Source organism: Uranotaenia lowii, chromosome 3 (assembly GCF_029784155.1).
Source record: "Uranotaenia lowii strain MFRU-FL chromosome 3, ASM2978415v1, whole genome shotgun sequence".
NCBI classification, from domain to species: Eukaryota; Metazoa; Arthropoda; class Insecta; order Diptera; family Culicidae; genus Uranotaenia; species Uranotaenia lowii.
This window is the reverse complement of record NC_073693.1, coordinates 109,962,017-109,983,208: the sequence shown is the minus strand read 5'-3', so window position 1 is coordinate 109,983,208 and position 21,192 is coordinate 109,962,017. Positions and strand designations below refer to the sequence as shown.

The window sequence follows — 21,192 nt, the reverse complement described above, 5'->3', positions numbered from 1 at the left end:
CAAGCTTCCAAGTATCAGAAGCCCCAATTTAATCCACATCTTCTTAGATCGAAGAATACTACGTAACTGTCCGTTTAGCCTAAAACTGGTAATGGTCAGTGTTTTATCAAGATTTTTGAATCTCTTGACGATAATTTCGAATTGACCCGCCATAAAATGTTCAATTTGAGATAATCTGGACCAGTTCTGGACGTAGACACCATTGGAGATTTTGTGATTGAGCTTGTTTCTTAGATAAGGTGTATCTTGGCTTGGTCAGTGCAACAGGTTTATTTCACGAGCAGCATTTATTCATGATTAAATATAAACCGTGTCATAACGAGGAAATACTTTGTTATAAAAAAAACAGTCGAGGCTGAAAACGAACAAAGTAATTGATTTACAAAATTTCCTAAATTTAATTTAATAGTTAAATTGAATTAAGGTATTTTATTACACTTTCCTTACCATCTACAAGGGCTCCTCAAATATTTTCAAATGGACTTAAAGTAAGGTTGCCAGAATTTTTCCAGTACATATCTAGGCCGAACGAATCCAGGAGTTTTGAACCAAAAATCTAGCAAAATCCAGGCACTTAATTTCAAATTTTCCACCCAAAAACCGGGGAGTATCCGGGTCAGAATAGCAAAAATACAGCAAATCCACATATTAAAATAAATGTTTGTCTGTCTGTCTGTCTCTCTGTTTCCTATAGAATCAAAATCTATAGAACCGATTTGCTTGAAACTGGGCAGAAGGGGGTATTGGAGGCCGAAGAAGGCTCCTATCATAGTTTGGGACCCCTCCCTCTTTCTGGAAGGGGGAGGGGGTCTCCATATGAAAGTAATGAGTCTTCATAAATCGAGAACTGACCATGCAAATGGTACCAAAATTGGTATTGGTATTTGGTTACGATAAATATTCTTAAAACGGTTTGGTATCCCTCCTTCCTTCGAATGAGAAAATAGCAAGAGGAGAGGGGGGCATCCATACAATTTTTCGCACTATTCGAATCAATCACCCTCTTCGATTGGAGAGATACAAAAACGAAAAGGAGGTCTTCCATACAATTTAATGCATCTTTCGATAACTAATCATGCAAATTAATCCAATTTTCACATAGGAAGGTACAAGGCTACGGGTAAAGTTTCTACGATGTTTGAGGCCCATCTGTCCTTCCACTGGAGAAGAAGAAGGGTGGAGGGGGTCTCACTTTTATGCATTACTCGAGAACTTATCGATCAAAACATACTAAATTTATGATTGAATTATATCCGCGAATGAGAAATATTTTTTTTATGTTTCGAGAACCCACCCTCTCTCCAAAGAGAAGAGGGTTATGAAATAGGAGGTTATCATGCAACATTTTTGGATCACTTGAGAACCTATTATCCAAGTTTAATAACAGTGGGTATTTTAGAAGATTTTTTTCTGTTATTGTTAAAGGCTTCTTCCTCCTTACAACAATTCGATAGGAAGGGGGAAGGGGAGCATCCATAATTTTTTTTTTAAATCTCGAGTGCTAATTTAGCAAATGGTAACAAATTTAGGAAATTTTTTCAATACAAGAAATATTTCTAAGATGACTTGGTTCCCCTTACGGGATATGAATGAGAGGAGAGGTGCCATACGTGCGCCAACAAAATCCACACTGTTCCTAAATTTTGTATTAAATATCTGGGCAAATCCGGATAAAACTGGGAAATCTGGCAAGCTAGCTTTAGAGCAACAGTTTAAATGGGAAATTCTTTATTAGAATTTTTTATTGATTGATAGATTGAAGCAGAAAAATTTTAAGTTTCAATTAGAAATGTAAGATGTTCAGTTCGGCATCTCTAATACCAATTACACCACGAAGAACTGTAACTGTAGTGCAATTGGCTAACGCACTTTTGTACAATAGTGTAAGAATGAGGGTAAAAAAATCGGTTAACATGGAAGCTTTGCTAGGTTTTTTCTTAGACTTTATGCAAAATAATATACAGAGTACATTTCAACAGATTATAAGAATTCAAAACCTGACGCCCAGTTTTTAGAGCGAGTGTGAATAAACAAAAATACATTCGGAAGAATTTTGCAAAACTTCGATTGTGACTACTAGAGCCATTTATTAGTAAATTTATTCAAATTTATCATGGTGTTGGCTTCGGTACCATGTTTCTTAAAGCGTATATCGAAGTCTGGCCAAAATCGGACCAAAAAAGTGTCAAACGGCTTTTGGTTCCTTTTGGACCCAATAACAACTTTGCAAATTTTGGTGGCTCTAGGATTTGAAATGGGCTGTGGCAAAAAAATCAAAATTCGCTTGTTAATTAGTAAAGGAATGTAAGTACAGCCTTACTGCTGCGCTAATCTCAAATTCTTCAAGAAATTTAATTGATTTCATTTTCTTCACATCTTAACAAATAGCACCTCTGTTTTTTTTTTCAAATTAAATTGGACCTTAAAATGGATTGAAGAACGGGCTCCGAACATTTTTCGCAAGGGGTGGGCTCGAGAAAAAACATCAAATCTATTTTCCCTAAATGTAACTCTAAGCACTTTCCAAGTATTTAGAAGGAATTTTGCCGTAGGAGTCCTCAACATTACTTGAGTAATTGGTGAGTCCATTCTTTTTTATTTTATCGCGAGTGATTTATTTTTAAAAATTGAACTGTTTAATCATTCATTTTTATTAAAACCAGACCCAAAACAATACTATTTGGTTTAAAGTAATATCTGGATCTAGTTTAAATCTTCGACAGCATAAGGTTCTAAATTTATAACTTATTTTCAATCGATCATCAACTCATTTAAAAGGATTGATTATAAAATCATAAACACAACTTACATTGATAACGCGTTTTTACAAATATGTTTTTACTCAGTTGTTTTTTTTTAATTGTTTGTTTAGACTTTTGGTTGTTTAAACTTTCAACATTTTTTTCAAAACTCAAGAAGTGCCAAGAGGAAGTTAGAAACTTCTTTTGAAACTAGGGGAGAAGCTGGCTATATGCGCCTGTTAAGCAGAATACTGATTTTATCAAATATTACATCGATATTTATGTTGAAATCTCCTTCAGTCTTCGAGAAAACGATTTTATTATAACTATCAGAAATGTCGAACCTCGAACCGGGCGGGAAAAAATGAGCCTATTATTGTTTTAGTAAAAATTTAAGTTATTCTGGCAATATTTCTGCACAATTTCATTGCTAATGCTAGAAACTGATAACTTTCATACGACAAAACTGAAGTTTGATTAGAATTTATGTCTTTAATAGTTTTCTAGAATAAAACATAAGTCAGGGTTGCCATATTATGGAGGAAGATCCATAAGAAAAAGTTAGAGATCTTTAGTTCACTTTAAGATGTAATTTTAAGACTATGATCATTTAGAATCCAGACAGTTACAAACGTGTGTATTTTAAAAGCTATTCATTTGATCGAAAACTTCCTATGGAGGAAATGAAGATGATAATATGACATTTAATGTAAAAATAAAAAATAAAATTTATCGTTGATTTCAAGAAATACTCTTACTTTATAATGTCACAGGGACTCCGGAAAATAAAACACATCATAGAACCGTGGGTAGATCGACCAAATCGACAGGACCAAGTCATTCTAACGAGATGTAGAATCGGCCACACCAGATTAACACAGAAACATCTTGTAGAACGAAATGGTACTAACGTTTGCGACGCATGTAATACGGAACTAACTATCGACCACATATTCACCAGCTGCAGTAAATATGAAATGTTACGTCGACAGAACGGAATCGTAGGAGACATCTCATCCATTTTTGCAAACTTACGGGAAAAAGGAAGGAAAGTGATTATGTTTCTGAAAAAGTGTAAACTTTTTGAAGAATTGTAATTGCCGCTAATTCAGAGGGAGAATGACTCTGCGTGGTTAAACCCCTCTTTAAATAAATGGAATTTCTTCTTCTTCTTCTTCTGACTCTATAATAAAATCTCTTTTTTATCTTTGCAATTTTTTTTCAGTCATGTATTAATCTATTATTTTTACCACAGAACCTCCACCTCTAAGAATTTGACGTCTTAAATTCGGTTTCAACATAAATTTCTATGTCCATCAGAACACATCTGTCACATTGCGTAAAAACTTTTTTAATTATTTGCTGGGTGTCTACTAGAAAGCAACACTTTTTGCCTGCCGGAAACGGATTTACTGCATAGTTAAGGGTTCTGCATTAACACGTTCGTCGCCCAAAAAAAATCTCAGAGCATGAAAGTAAAGCGAGAGAGCTTCAGATTTACAACGCGTGGCAGAACTGAGCGGCAACCTTGCTTAAGAGAGCCGTCACCCATATATGGGTGACGTGGCGACGAACGTGTTAAGTTATCCCCAATAACCATAGACTTTTTACCATAGTTGAGATCAAGGGTTCCACTACGGTGCTTGGTTTTAACTTCGAGAGCATCTTAGAGTGCCTTTTTATCTTCTTAACCATGTTGACCAAAAAAAAACTCAGAAAAAATCAACAGTTCACGAGTTTTTAAATCGACAATGAATTATTTCCAAGATGATTGTGCAAAATTAGTTTTACTATATCTTCTTGCAATGTAAATATCTCAAACACACGTAAATTTAAAAATCTGAAAAAAACAGGATAGTCCTTTGTATAACCAACACAACACTGCTAAATTTTTGCATATTCGAGCTCTAGTAACGTAGCACGATTCAGTCTCGTGATCCGGTGGCGAATAGACGCGAATTGAACAATCAGCGGCTGAATTCAAGTGGTGGTTTAAAAGCGATAGATTCGAGCGGTACATCGGGTGTTAGTGGCGGATTTAAAACTGTTAATTCGGAGTTTAAGAGGACGGAAGTGAAAAGCTGGAAAAGTCATTCCAAATCCGCAGTTTTAGCCAAAGCGGTCATTGTGGGAATAGGTTTTTCTCAAAAGTGTTAGAGGGAAGTATAGTATGAAGAAAAAATCAAAAGTGTATTTTGGGTGGAATCAGTGGGTCAAAGGTGAAGAAGCGGTGGATGCCAGGGGCAGTTTTAAGGTGATAAAGCGAAGAAATAGGTGATAAAAATAGAAAGCGCTGAGAAAATAAAAGTTTTAAGCAATTTTGAACAAGTGCGGGAGGTTGATTGGAGGTGCCTGGAGCAGTCTCTTTAGATGGAGCAGCCTTCTTGCCGAGTCGAAGTCTTTTCTCCTGCAGTTAACAGGGACAGTGACTGGAGGGAAAAAGGTGGAAGAGAAGAGAGAGTGCAGTGGAAGCCCGGCTTGCTTTGATTTTTTTTTTAATTAGAGGGAGTCGACCGAGTGAAAAGTGGTTTGGTCTAACGGCGATTTGGAAAGAAGTAGGTGGAAGAGAATGTGTGGTGGAAAAATACGGCTTGCTTCGATCGGAAAAATACAACAAAAATCGGCCGAGAGAAAAGTCGTGTGGACAAACGGCGATTCGGGTGGGTGGCAAGAGAGTGAGAAGTGAAAAAGAAAAAATCACCTAATTGGTTCTGAGAGAGCCAGCAGATTGCAATCGAGTGAAGGGGGTGGAGAAAATAAAAACTGTCCCCGGAGATGGAGCGTTGTGAAAAAAACTAATAGGTTGGGATTAGGAATAGTGGAGAGAGGAAAATAGAATCAAAGTCGATCAGTCAATCGATCAGTCGATTGAAGTAAAACAACGTGGGCTACTTTACGTTGAATTTAGAAAAAAAAAGTAGTCAAAAGAAGAAAAAAAGTGAGGTTATAAGATAAGGTAAGTAGAGTGATGGCAGCAAGGTAAGATATTTAGGGTATTTGAAAATTCCTTTTTGCTTATATAACTATATTGTGTAGAATGTTCAATCACTTGCCAACTATCCAGGTATATACACGGATGCCGGAATACCTGATGAAAATTTTTAAAAATCGCAAATTTTTATAAATTTTTGAATAGTTGTGGAGCTGATTGAAATATTCATCCAAAATAAACACCGACATTAACACGATGTACGCACAGCCACAACAGAGAACACGAAGCCATGGTGCCGGGTATGGGGAATTCTGCATTTAGGATATCCAGAACAGTTAATACGAAGAATGCAGAAGTGTTCATACTTTGGTAAAACTGCGGTGAATCCGTGCACCCATGGTGGATTACCAACATACATACATACATACATTCGAGCTCTAGTAACGTAGCTATCACCGAAATAAAGTGTCCGGATACTAAATGATCATAGGTTTATGCTAATATTTGAAGTTTGATGATAAAAAATATATATTAATTCAAACAAAATCATTCTCTTATACCACTTTCTAAACATTAATAAATCTTCATAAAAGCTTAAATTTGTATTTTTAAAGTTCATTTGAAAAAGAAACATATCCCTCCCAAGTTTTTGTGTTCAACTTCTATAAGCATAATTTTTAAAAGTCAAAATCTTACATCAAAAGGTATCAAATCGTTGTATGAGTTTCTAATTTTTTTTTTGAGTTGGTAAATTCATAAAATTCTTTCTTGCCTTATGTTCAAAGCGTATCACCCTTCAAAATGCATTAATTAGATATGTTGTCTTGTCAAACGGCCGTATGCGCATTTTGGAACACTTTCCTCCACAAATCAGGAAGTGTAACATCATCTCGAAGAGAGGTTGGTGCAATTCCAAAAGATTTTAACTAAGTTAAAAAAACGGAGAGTTGACGAGTAGCGCCAACCGAAATTTTTCGTGTAGATGGAGGCATAATGGCCACCTTTTCTGCCGGGGATTCTAGCAGCAATTTCGACTCGATGAAGTCAACTGAATAATAGAGCTACAGCTTAACTTGACGTCTTGGCCTATTGGTTGGATGTCGGAGAGGTAATCAGTAGGCACGGGTTCGATTCCTGGTCGAGGTGATTTTTTTTCATTTATCATTCATGATCATGATTGCACTAAACGGTGAGGCGTACATTCATCAAACAAAGCAATAACAAAATAATCTAGGTCTGTTTGTATAATTCAAAGAGTTAACACATGCTCATACATTATGTTTCTGGTGTTTTGTTTGACGGATGATGCTTTGATGCTATTAGCCGTATAATGTAACAATAAAAAAAAATCAATCATGAATGGTATGTGTAAAAAAAATCCCCTCGCACAGGAATCGAACTCGAGTCTACTGATTACCTCTCCGACACCTTACCAATAGGCCAAATCGACGAGTCAAGCTGTAGCTCTATTGTTCAGTTGACTTCATCAAGTTGAATTCGCTGCTAGATTCCCCGGCAGAAAATGCTCATTACGCCTTCATTGATAGTGCTCTGTACGCCTCTAGTGAACAAATTAAAGTAAAAAAGCGTTTTTAAATTGATTAAAGTGAAAAATCGAAAATTTTATGATGTTGAAAATTGAGAAACAATGTGTAGATCATATTGCAGTGCGTACATTTCAGATCAAGATGATTCAAAGGTCATAAAAGCTTATTTGGTGGTGCTCAAAAATTATAATATTTTCGTCACTTGAGAACCTAGCTGCTTATTATATAATATTTCTGTAAAGATGAAAAGGATATTTTTTTTTGGTGAACAATTGATACTATAGGTAGTACGAAACAAGTCCTTATGAAAATTTGTTTAAGAAAATACGTACTTATGTAGAAAAAAGGAGTGCTTATTATGCCCTGGGTGCTCGTTATGCCCTCATCTCCCCTAAACGGTTGTTTCGATCGTTGTAAAAGTTGGTATTACGGGTTGTTTTAGGGCCAAATTTTTTTTTGATAAGTTACAAGCTCCTCCCAACTCGTAAAGGGGGGTCTCATAATAAATCGGCGTAAAATATCACACAAATCGATCATTTTCCAAGAGATTAACATGTATCAAATATAGTACACTTGTAGTTTTATCTGCATATGGGAACTAATTTTTAACGTATATCTAATGGTTCCTATCTCATATCACATTTGAAAAGATGTGAAATCAATAAAATTAAATTATTCAATTTTAAATCGCCATCACTTTTGCATGACGCATTTTAGAGGTTCACGGTCTTGAGCAAAGTTTTGCTTTGAATCTTTAACAATAAGGTGCAGAATTGAAGAATTTGTAGGCATTTTTTAACAAAAAAGTCACTTTTTCAATACTAATTATTTAATTACATACTAATTACACAGGTACTTATTACTTAATTACTCAATTAATAACCAAATATATGAAAATATCCTTTCCTATATTTAAAATGTCCGGAAAATTGATTGAACATAGTTTCAGATGCCGCACAAGATTACGAACGTTGATAAAGTGACTTTTTAGCCACTAGTTCCCCAATATTTTGAAAACAATCCAGAAAAAAACACTGATTATGACTAAAAATTGTGCACAAAAATAGACCTTTTTGTTATTTTTCCGAGAAATCAAATGAAGGCTCAAATGAAAGATGGAGATATGGCTGTTTTACCCTCAATTTCAACATATTTTTCAATTGCTTATAAAAAAGTAAGCTTGGAATTGAAAATTTCGAATCAAATGAGACTTATTTTGTGTGACTTTTCCGAAGAATCGAATGAAGGCAGTTTCAGCCACCGCACGCTTTGTTAAATAGAGTAATGGCAGTTTTTACCCGCAATTCTTCTACACTTTTGAAATATTTAAGCCATAACTCCATTTTACGAATCGTACGGTGGCTTAAACAGTCTTCATTTGATTCCTCGAAAACACCTCTCAATATAACTCTAATTTTTTGTTATTTGAACTCCGAGCAAAAATGTTTCTTAAGTACTTGAAAACTAATGGGTAATTGAGGGTAAAACAGCTATAATTCTATTTTCCGAAGCGAGCGGTGGCTCAAATAGCCTTAGAAAAAATCACATAACATAGGGAGGAGTTGCTCTGTTGAAATAAAATCTATTGTTTGAATTCGTCTAGGTACATCTTCGTACCTGAAAATGATCACATTTTTCAAAGGTGATGGAAATTTTAAGAATAACATGCGAAATCAAAGAAAGAAAGAACATAAGCCATAAAATTTATAAATTTCTCGAAAAAGATACAACGGCTCATCGGCAGGGCTTGAACCCGAAATTTCCCGAAATTAAAGTACGATCATGCTTTTCTGCAAAATGTAAAAAATTAGGGGAATTAAATTTAAAAAGCAATAACTCGATTTTTCAATGCGTTAGGTGGCTCAAAAGCTTTCATTTGATTTTTCGAAAAAAAAATCTGTATAAATCTCATTTGCTCCAAAATTTTCTAGTCCGAACAAGCTATTTCTTAACTATATTAAAAATGTTGGAAAATTGAGGGTAAAACGGCCGTTACTCCATCCTCGAATGCGTGCGTGACTCTAACAGCCTTCATTCGATTCCTCAGAAAAAAAAATCACACAAGATAAGTCTTATTTAATTCAAAATTTTCAAGTCCGAAAATGCCTTTTTTTTCAGAATTAATTGAAAAATGTTGTGTTATTGAGAGTAAAATCAGCCTTCCTATCATTTTCCGAAGCGTGCGGTTGCTCAAACAGACTTCATTCCATTTCTCGTAAAAAATCATACAAGTTAGGTCTATATTGTTCAAAATGTCTAGTCCAAATCAGTGCTTTTCTGGATTGTTTACAAAATATTGGGAAATTCGGGGTTCAAAAGGCATTATATCTCCATTCGTAAGCTTGTGCGGCCTCTGAAACTATGTCCAATCGATTTACGGGGCATTTTCAATAAAGGAAAGTATATTTTTATTGATTTCGTTCATGTAGGACCCAAGAAATTGAATTTCTTCGAGGTTTATACACTTTTTCCCCATTGGGCAATGGTGCTTAGTCGTTGATTTAACTATTTAAATTGCATTAAGCTATTGCATTTTTGTACGACGAGAATTTAACTTTTCCACGAAAAATGAGAGGGCTCTACTTTGAAGGGTCAATTTATATAATGTGTGATTTTGTATTGAAAATAAACAAACTTTGGATTTATATGAATAGATTGGTATATGAACTACATAAAGCAGTCTTTGTTTCAGTTGGTTGTTTGCCCCAGTCAGAGATATGGCAATTGTTTTTTTTTTCTATCAGCTCTAGTTTTAGAGTTTACTTTATTTTTTTTTTAAATTCTTTCAATTAATTTGTATGCTGTTTTGGCCAAGCTAAAGAGCATTACAAAGATTTTGAAAATAAAGGTTTTAATTCGAACATCAACTTTCCTTATGACTGTGAGTTATTTTTGAATCCTTAGTTGAATCCTAAAGTTACAAAAGATTTTATTCGGTAATTTTCTTCCAATAATGCATAATACAGGAATTTTGACGAATTTTAAAAGAAGATTTTAATCAAACGGAATCTTTGATGTTTCTTAAACCACAAGTCAAATTACTTTGCAGTCTTCAACAAATTTGTTTAATGATTTTAAATCTTTAATATCAAATACTCAAAGACTTTTTGAAGTGTTGTCGGAAAAAGATGTTAAATTAAAAAATATCGTATATCTAGACAAGATCTGATTTTTGATTTAGTAAAGGATAATCAAAAGATTTAAAATCTGTTTTAAGTTTGAATGTAGGTTTTATTATTTTGCCAGTTGTGTTACTCGAAATTGTTTAATTTTAAAATTTCCGTACGCCGTATCACCAAAACTAGAGGTATTAGACAAAAACTGACAAATGGTTCGAATTCCGGACCCGAAAATTGTCCAAATTCGGTTAATAAAACATAGGTATTAAAATGCTGTTCCCTTGAGTTATCATTCAAATTATTTTTTTAGGGTTTTAACTTATACGTGGTATATAGGGCTATGTAGTAACAATGCAAAATGGTAAATGCTGAATCACATCCAGACTTGTTATGGCTATAAATGTATAGATTGTTAAAACCATACATTAAACCCAATGTTTTTAAATTAGACACACTCCACTAGCAATTATGTCACATGCCGAAACGCAATGAAGATAAATACTTTTTACAATCAAGATGATAGGAATAATAGAAAGGATTTCAAACGTTTCAGAGCTTTATTGATGAATTTACACCGTTTTTACGGGTATCACACGCGCTACCAGCTTATTGTTTGATAAGTAAATTCAGCAAACCATAAATCACCAATTCATCTCTCAATAAAGATTAACGAAATGGTATCATAAAGGTGACACTGTTAAAAAATATTCAATTTTCTATGCTTAATTGAAACAATCGAAGATGTAGTAAATTTTGATATTGAACCACAAAGAAACATCAAGATAACACTGTTCAGATCAGAGCTGTACACTTATACAAAAAAAAACCATTTTAAATTCACTAAAAAATTGCATTTTTTTATTTTTAGCTGCTGATTTCCTAAAACCAATCGGAAATATGGAATGAAAACTTTTCACTGTGTTACCTTCAAATTTATAACCTAGCTTCGTGGGAGATTCAGATACCGGTCAATGGAATATGAAGTCCCCGATTTTAATTTCGCTTGCACTTCTCAGTAGACAAGATTACCTGTAGAGATGAGGTTCTGCTTAGCATTGGGATTGCTGGTGATCGTTGGGTAAGATTGAATCGACAATGTTCAGGATAGTACAACTTGCTCGACCTCACGTGATCTTTTTTTTTTTTGTTTTCTATGAAGAATTGCCAACGGTCAGAGGGAGTTCCCCAAGGACTTTCTCTTCGGAGTAGGAACTTCAGCCTACCAAATTGAGGGTGCATGGGATGAGGATGGGAAAGGTGAATCCATCTGGGATCACCTGGTTCATAATCATCCGGAAAAAATAAAAGATAGGACCAATGGAGACATCGCCTGTAACAGTTATCACCTTGTGAGTTTTAACACAATCACATGTGGTTATCTTCCTTAAATGTAACTGATTTTAATTCCTAGTGGCGTCGCGATGTGGAGATGATCAAAGAACTAGGTGTGGATGTGTATCGGTTTTCGATTGCCTGGACTCGTATCATGCCAACCGGAATAAGCAATCAGATCAATCCGAAGGGTATTGAGTATTACAATAATTTGATCAATGCTCTGCTGGAACACAACATCACCCCTCTAGTGGTTTTGTACCATTGGGATCTTCCCCAAAGACTTCAGCAACTGGGTGGTTGGACCAATCGGGAAATCGTGGGTCATTTCCGGGAGTATGCTAGAGTGGTTTTCCGGGCTTTTGGAGATCGTGTGAAATGGTGGACCACTTTCAATGAACCACTGCAGACTTGTAGACAGTCCTACGAGTGGGACGCTATGGCTCCTGGATATGATTTCCCCGGAATTCCGAGCTATCTATGTACCCACAATCTGCTGTTGTCTCATGCGGAAGCAGTTGATCTTTACCGGACCCAGTTTCAACCGGATCAAGGTGGTAGCATCGGAATAACACTGGATTCTTCGTGGGCGGAACCGGAAAGTGACTCACCCGAGGACAAAGATGCGTCGGATCAGAATCTGAGATTTTTCGTGAGTATGAAAATCAGTTTTAAATTATTAAGATGAATGGTTGTTACAATAAGCATCTTGAATATTTAAAAAAGATCAAACAATACACAGTGCGAAAAAATGGTTCAAAATTCCAAAAAAATCATATTTAGCCACCCAGGGCTGGAAAACAGAAAAAATTTAAAAAAATCGCTCAAATGTCAAATTGGTCTGATTAAATCACCGACCAGTGAGCAGGGTTCAACACACACGAGTGCGTCGAATAAGGAAGAGAAAACTTTACAGTATAATTCAACCATTTGTGTTGTTTTGACTCAAAATGTTTTGACTCAAAATTTTGAGCCGTAGGGTTGCCCATGTACATGATTTTTCAGCATTTCCATGTTTTTTGGAGGTCCATAATGATAACCTTAAAAGCTTCCGTTTTCCCTTATTTTTTTTAAATAAGCCTAACTTTCCCTGATTTCTGTTTTTGATCAAAAATAATATGTTTTGATATCAGAATAATGTACCTACGATAATTGAACCACAAAAACTGTTATTTGGAGTTTAAAGCTAAAATTTAGTTATGAGATATATCTTCTGTTTAGTTCCTTATTCTGAAATCGCCTCAACGTTTACTTTTGTGCTTGAACCTTAAGTGCCAAAGAAGTTGGAGGGCAGACTCAATCGCATGTATCGAATATAAGGAGTACTCTCGAAAGAAAGTGGACACCTATTTTTATGGTAAAAGCTGAGTTTTTGAAGAAAATCAAAATTCAGTTGGAAATATCGTAATAAAGTATGCATTCTAACAGATTTTTGAAAATTCAAAGCCAAACGTCTCGTCTTGACAGCGCTCGTGAATATTTTTTAAGATAGATTAGCAAAATTTGACACAATTTTGATTTTTAACTTAAATGCCACTTTTGACTAAATTTATTCGAGATTTCCATGGTAATGGGTATTGTACCATCCCAAGCAACCAAAAGTTCGGATAACCATATCCTCTATCAGATTTGATCTGCTTAATCGAGTATGCTAGTACATCTTCTTTTCAGCTCAATTTTGAAGTAGCTAAACGAACTTTAAAGTTGACAAAAAGTTCGCATATATGTTAACCTCTAACCAGCTTCAAAAAGCACTTTTAAAGAACTTCAAAATTGAAAAAAATGCTCTTTCGCTCTTTCAATGCCTTCTCAAGTCCACTAATTTGATTCATATAAACCAACCATACTTGTTACAAACTCACATTTAAATTACATGTTCTTACCAAGCCTGGAACCCGAGCTATCCGCTTGAAAATCGAGCTCCATACTTGCTGCTCTATATGAACATCATGAGTAGGCAACGATTACTTGATGTGATGATTTTCTTTAAAACGACTTTCCGGTTCTTAATTTCTACTTTAATCCCACTTTCAAGTTGTTAAAAAGTTCTTCCGGAACTACATGTCTACTTAACATTGTCGATTCCCAAGTAACGATGTTTTGGTTTATGCAAACACGTGTTGAAGTTCGAAAACAGTAGAATTAAGCCTTTAAATCTACTTCAAAGTTCCTATATTGCAAAGTTGTTTTTGAACGCCCATTGGAACTAATTGAAAACTTTCAAGTTTACAAAAGAGTACAACAAATATTTTTTACGAACTATTGAGCTGTACAAAAAGACTTGCAACACTTTGATAGCTACTTGATGTTGAAAAAATGAGAAGTACCTAACAAGTAGAATGTTTATCTTCATACCAACTTTAAAGTTCCCAAAAAGTAGAAACAGAGACCAAAACAGTACTTTAAAGCTATTTTAGTGTTTTGGCTGAACTTGATAATGAATGAAGTTCCATGAACCTCAAAATAGCATTTTGAAAAGCAAAAATGTTCCACGAAACTTTTGTACAGCTCTATGCGAACTGATGAGCTCATTCCTTAAGTTATATCCGAGCTTATGGCTGCTTGGGATGTTTCTTAAGACGTATATCAATCATAGGCCAATGCCTTTCAATGTGTTGCAGTTTGAAACATTTCGATGAATTTCGGTATTGCTCGACAAAATTTACTTTTTCTTGATACAGCCTATAAAAAATATTGGTAGAAAAATGATTAGACCACATCGAGCAAGTTAAAAAAGAGATTTCTCAGTTAACGAAATTGAGAAATAATATGTTATTATAAATCTATATATATAAAAATGGATTTCGGTCTGTCTGTCTGTCTGACTGTTCCCTATAGACTTGGAAACTTTTGAACCGATTTGCGTGAAACTTGGCAAGTGAGAGTATTGGAGGCAGGGGAAGGTTGCTATTGTGGTTTGAGACCCCTCCTTCTTTCATGAAGGTGGGGAGGGGCCTCCCAAACAAAAGACAATTTTTTGCATAACTCGAGAACCAATCAAGCAAATGGTATCAAATTTGGCATGGGTTGGTATTTGGGAACGAGGAACATTACTATAAATATTTGGTACCCCTCCTTCCTCTCAGTGGGGTGATAGGAAGATGGGAGGGGGGCTACCTTACAATTTTGTATATATCTCGAGAACTAATCAAGATATTGGAACCAAATTTAGCATGGGAAGATATTTGGATACAAAAAACATTTCAATGATTATTTGAGACCCCTCCCTACTTCCAGTAGAAAGGGGGGGTCTCTTTCATATTTTTTACATAATTTAAAAACTAATAAAGCAAATGGAACCAAATTTGGATACCAAAACATTTCTATGATTATTTGAGACCCCTTCCTCTTTGGCGGTGGGGGCCTCTTTTATATTTTTTACATAACTCAAAAACTAATTAGGCAAATGGAACCAAACTTGGTATGAGCGGATATTTGGGAACGCGACATATTCTAATGATTGTTTGAGAACCTTTCCTTCTCCCAGCAGGGAGAAAGAAAAGAGGGAGGGGAGTTTCATACAATTTTTACTACATAACTTAAAAACTACATCAGCACATGGAACCAAATTTGGGTAGAAGCACTAGTTATTGAACAGGTACCAGATATTGAACACTCGTAAAACATTTACCAATTAAAACAATAATATCCAGTAGAAAAATTAATTAAAAATTGTTGTGCCAATGTTGAAGCATTTTCTACCTCTGTTCATTTTTTTATCAAGAATTTCGGACTCTTAAAGCAACAATCCCCGGAACTAGAATGTCTTAAATAATAATATGAGTGTTTTCAACTAAGTCTTTTTGAATGATTTCTGGAAGAGTGGCAGTCTTTGTTATCCCTATTTTCCTAAAATTTATCGAATTAACGTATTTAATCCTTGGATCACAGAAAACGCCAATGTTTCAATTATTGAACGTTCAATCTTGCAGTACTCGTTTCGTAAAGATATGCATGTACCAGTTATTGAACAATCATCGGTTGGCGTTTGGAAATATAAACAAACTGTTTCTTGGTTGCCAAAATCGCCCCTTCAAAGCATACTATCAAGCGAAATACCCCTAATTATATACTATGACATTCAATGTTTACGTCTTCAATAATTAGAACCAGGCTTGAACATTTTCATTCATTGTTCTAATTCGGAAATCTTACTGTTTGTCGTAATCTTAATCCCAATCTGAAATTTGGAGTTTGAACCTCAAACCGAATACTAATATCTTTTACTTTACCAATAAGGACGGAATAAATTTTAAATTCTTCTTTTGTCACCTGGAGTTAGAATATTACGAGGGAGGGAACAATAAAAAATTAAACAAACTTTCAATAAATTGGAACGAGTTTTGCAATGCTGTTCGACAGGTTCGGAATATAGGTGAGCGGAAAATGTTGGAGTTGAAGGCATGGTCTTGGTCTTTAGCTACAATAGAAACTAGACAAGCAACGAACCTGACAATTAGTGAGTAGAAATTTGCAAAACAAAACTAACAAAATGACAATGTTACTAAATTCACAATAAAATAACAGTTTTCCACTGAAGAAGGCTACAACAAATAGCCGAAATGTCTGGACAGTAATAAATAACAATCGTTTTGATTTTAAAAATTGACTGAAAAGCCGTTCATTTAGTTTGAAAGTTTGAAAATATCTCAAATAAAAAAGGTGACACAATTTCCACCGTCTACAGTTAAACTTTTGTCATTTAAACTGTTTTCGCTGAATTTATTAATCTTTTCAATAAAATATCTAAAACTTTATTTTTTCCCACTTCTGGATTTTCGTAAAATCGAAGAGGGGGGTGACAAAAGAAGAATTTAAAATTTGTTCTGACCCTATTTGAATCTCTATCGACCGATTTCATTTTTATGTTTTCTCAAAAAACCTTATTTATGACCAAAATTTCATCCGTAGACATTTTAAAAGGAACTATGATAAAAAAAAAATAGTTTAAAGGGCTTCCACAATGAACTTCTGAGGAGCTCGGAACTTTATGTAATAGACCCTTCAAAAGCTAATTTTGATTCTAATTTTTAAGTGTTCATACCTCTAACCTTATTGCTGTTTGTTGATGAATTATTGATCTTAATTCAAACTCAAGGAACAACTGTATTCAAAAGAATTTATCAGATAAAAACTCAAGTTAGGCTGGAACAATTATCAATTTCTTCTTTTGTCATGTTCGCATTATTTTTAATTGCCCCCCCCTCGCGATGTTCCAACTCCGAGTGACAAAAGTGCTTCCCAACGAATTTTAAGGATCCGCCGTAATTCCGTGGTCTAATCTGGCCCAAACTTTGAATAAGACCTTATCCTAAGCCATGGACAATTTCTGCTTCCAATGTATTAGATCTAAAAAAAATCGAATTGAATCGATAGGTACCATATGTATAAAAGGGGGTTTAGAGTCCATAATTTATTAAACTACTACTATCAATATCTATAACTTTTTGCAAAGATGGCAAGAACGGTTATCAGTTCGACTATTGCATATGAGCCTAATTTATCCTGATTTTTATTAACGAAGCTCCCTGAATTAAAGAAGCTTGCTAACCTGAAGTGATGTAAATGATACTCAAATATCTACCGCCAACTTCGACCGGAAATTACTGTGTAAGGTGTTACTATGCCTGAATCTGAATTACTCAGGCTCTCTTGTCTCATGTTTCAGGTCTCATGTCTCAGGACGCAGGTCTTATACTTCATTTCTCAAGTCTCAAAAAGATTCTTAGTGTTTTCCTTTAGAAAAGGAATTAGAATATTAGCTCTCAAATACCGCGTAAATTCCGAAAACCGCGTAAAAAAGCTACTGTGAGCGAAATAACAGTAGTATCACTATGTGTTTTGCTTGTAAAAAAAATGAATGATTGAAAATCACGAAAATTTTCTTTCTTATTCTGAATTTTTTAACGGATAAATCAAGCATAAGTTTACTTTTTTTGGACGTACAATTAGCGTTGAGGACCAAACATGTGAAAAAGGGATGCGAATAAGAATAGCACCACTTGAGTTTTTCAACCAAAACAGGATAGTTTTTAAAAAATTACTATGTAAAAGTGAATAATAATGCTTCTACGAATTATTTAAAAAGATAACTGCATTTTAGGAGTTTTCCAGAATTCCAAAATTTTTCAAAGGTATTAAAAGGGGGTTTTAAGAGATGCTCCTCTAGCGTCAAGGAATTTTATATTTGAGCTAATAAAACTTTATCAAACTGCTTGATTTCTTCATCAACATTCAGAAGTATGATGCAAAATGATGAAACATAGATTTGAGGCTAAATTTGAATCCAAATAAACCGGTTGGAATTCAAAAATACAAATGTTCTCTAATTTCAAGACATAGATGGCAGCACTATATTGCAATTTAACCAAATTCATGCCCATTTTCTAATATCCGGGATTAATTAAGGTTTGCTGGATGATTTTGGTCAAGTAATAATACATGTTACCGGGTGAACGTTTTGGAAATTCTAAGATCACTATGTCAAAAAAAAATGGAAAAAAGTGAATTTTTTGGATCGATTATCAGAATAAAGTAGTACTTTGCGATGGAGCTTGATGGGCCAGATCGCTAGCAGCATTATTAGTGTAGGTTTTTGTAGTCCGTTATTCCAACGAGACTCAACTGGAAATTGATTCATAGTGTTATTTTTAACAAGTTAAGAGAAAATATAAATTTAGCAACTTACAAATAAGTCTTTGACTCTTGGATTGAATGAGCTTGCCTGGGATCTTTCCCGCTATCGGCCTTAGTTTCCTGTTGAGTTAACAAATTTCATATCTTGTTGTTTTCAGATCTAATCTGGTTACTTACGGTTGAGGAATCTGTGCTGGATTGAATATAATGCAACTATGTCCCGCCAGACGGGTGAGAGGGCTTACAGAATTAGATTGCACCTGGATGGAACACGCTTATATTAGTGACTTTTCATTTAATGATTTCCCTGTTCTAATAGCGACTTACGATTATCCAATGAAGGTGATCGATGGTTGCGTAATCGAGCAATCTGTTCGAAACAAAACTAGAGCGAACTCGACACGAAACTTTAATTTAAAACTTCGCAAATCAATTTTCACTCCTGCGATCTAACAAGCTTCAGCACGTTTTTCCTAAATCCCTCCTTTTTCCTCTTTCTTTTATTTTACTTCTTTTCTTTCTTCTTCAACCGTCTACCTATCAAAAATCTGTCAATCTGTATTCTGTCATAAATGGGTTTAATGTTCCCCCTAATTTCACCCTCTCAGGGCCGTAGCAACAATTAGTATGATTTGCAATTGAATCGGAAGTTGAGATGAGCAGGAATTTTGGCGGTTGTACATTCTTGTGCTGGTGATTCTTTTGCAAATCCGGAAAAGCTTTCTGCAGCGTGAGCTTCCACAAAACTGTGATGGGAAAATACCTGAAAATGATGAATATGGGCCTAAATAAACCTGAAAAATCAATATTGAGACTTAATTTGGTTTTAACTGCAAGATAGTGCTGCCATCTACGACTTGAAACTGGAATAAGTGTGGTTTACTGAAAAAATATCAAGTTTTAGATTTCTAACCTATTTTGTTCTGATTCATGTCATATGAATGAAGTAATTAAGTAGTTTGGTAAAGAATTAAAGCTCAAATATCAAATTCCTTAACGCTAGAGGAGCATCTCTTAAAACCCCCTTTTAATACCTTTGAAAACCTTTGGAATTCTAGAATACTCCTTAAAATGCAGTTATCTATTCAAATAATTCATAGAAGCCCATTTTTTCACATTTTTTTGTCCTCAACGCCAATTGCTATGTCCAAAAAAATGTAAACTTATGCTTGATTTATCCGTTAAGCAATTCAGAACAAACTGTGGAAGAAAATTTTTGTTATTTTCAATCATTCATATTTTAACAAGCAAAACACATAGTGATACTACTCTTATTTCAATTCATTCCAAGTGCTGCTCTTGAAGATCAGTGTGGTACCATGATGAACACCGTGACAAGTCAATGTAATCATAGAAGGGATTATCTGAAAGAGCAAAAATAACTCTTTAGGTGCAGAGAACTCATATGACCCTAAAGCTGTTTCAGAAAGGAATGGTGATCATCCCTGCACCTTCCAGTCACTGTTGCTTGATAATCCATCTTCAGACTCTACATCGCTCAATTAAAAAATGAAATATATCGGAACGCGATCTTCAAGATAGGGCAACGGGTTTCATTTCTAGCAAAGTTCTATCAAGTAAAATTCCGTCTATATCTTGATGTTCCTTTTAATCGATTTCGTGGCGCTTAGTTTACCGGTAGTAAGTTTCATGAAGTGTAGTCCAATTTGATGAAAAATAGCAGCACCTTTTCAAGACACCATCTCAAATCTTCCTGTCCACATTGTTCATATGGTCCGATAGGTGTTTTTTAATTCTAAAATTTCACTTCAGAAAAAAATGCCATAAACACGACCGATCACTATTCTTTTCTCATGCCCAACTTCCAACTCTTATTTCGCTCATTGTTTATATAAAACCACGCAAAAAACCGATGTAAAAAATCTTTACTGTATAAAGTGTTCTGCTGCAAAAAAAACCTTATGAAATTACGCTGAGAAGACCATGAACCTAGAACCTACAGCCAAAACTCTTACTGCAAATACATTTTAACAATAAAATATAAGGAAAACTCCAATTTTTTCCATGATGTAATCATGAAAGTGTGTTTCATTAACTAACATTGCATATTTTATATTATCTTACACAGTTCGGATGGTACGCAAATCCCATTTTCTCCGAAGCGGGCAACTACCCTCAAGTGATGATCGACCGGATCGCCAACTTCAGTCAGCACCAGGGTTTCCCAAAATCCCGACTGCCCTCGTTCACTCCTGATGAAATCATCAAACTTCGTGGGTCATCGGACTTCTTCGGCCTCAACACCTACACCACCTACATGGTGCGCAAAAACGACGACCAAAACTCGGCTCACATGCCGGAACCTTCGTTCGATCACGATCGGGGTGTGATCGAGTACCAAAAGGATGAATGGCCAGCAACCGGATCGGATTGGTTTCGAGTTTTCCCAAAGGGTCTATATAACCTGTTGATGTGGGTTAAAAAAGAGTACAACAACCCACCGATCTATGTGACCGAAAATGGGGTCAGCGATCGGGGTGGTATGCGAGATGCAGCTCGGGTTCAGTACTTCAAAGATTATCTGAATGAGGTTTTGAATGCTCTCGATGATGGAGCCAACGTTAAAGGCTACGTAGCTTGGAGTTTGATGGATAACTTCGAATGGAGAGCTGGGCTATCGGAACGTTTCGGGCTGTACTATGTGGATTACAATCACCCGAATAGGACTCGGGTTAGAAAATCCTCGGCCAAGTTTTACGCGGACGTTGCCAAAACACATAAAATCAATATGGATTTGATGCCCGAGCCGGATGACGATAACCCGAAAGATGATGATGATGCGGGAGCTTTAGCTGCTCCGACTGTTTTTCTTTTGTTTATAAGCTTAGTTCCTTTTCTGCGTTATTTCTTTTAAACAGTGAATA

The 21,192-nt window shown here is 35.2% G+C and overlaps 2 protein-coding genes across 2 annotated transcripts in view; one reads left to right on the top strand and one right to left on the bottom strand.

Annotated features, from left to right (window-relative positions):
- Nucleotides 1–18,397, bottom strand: part of LOC129754371 (myrosinase 1-like) — a 40,881-nt gene extending 22,484 nt beyond the window's left edge. Inside the window, exon 1 of the mRNA XM_055750391.1 lies at nucleotides 18,360–18,397. The gene's annotated coding sequence lies outside the window, so the exon portion shown is untranslated. The remainder of the gene's footprint in view (nucleotides 1–18,359) is intronic.
- LOC129752513 (myrosinase 1-like) lies at nucleotides 11,290–21,182 on the top strand. Its single transcript, XM_055748284.1, has 4 exons — nucleotides 11,290–11,417; nucleotides 11,499–11,688; nucleotides 11,751–12,323; nucleotides 20,397–21,182. The coding sequence occupies exons 1-4, from the start codon at nucleotides 11,377–11,379 to the stop codon at nucleotides 21,180–21,182; spliced, it is 1,590 nt and encodes a 529-aa protein (XP_055604259.1). The 5' UTR covers nucleotides 11,290–11,376.
- Nucleotides 21,183–21,192: the final 10 nt, after the last annotated feature.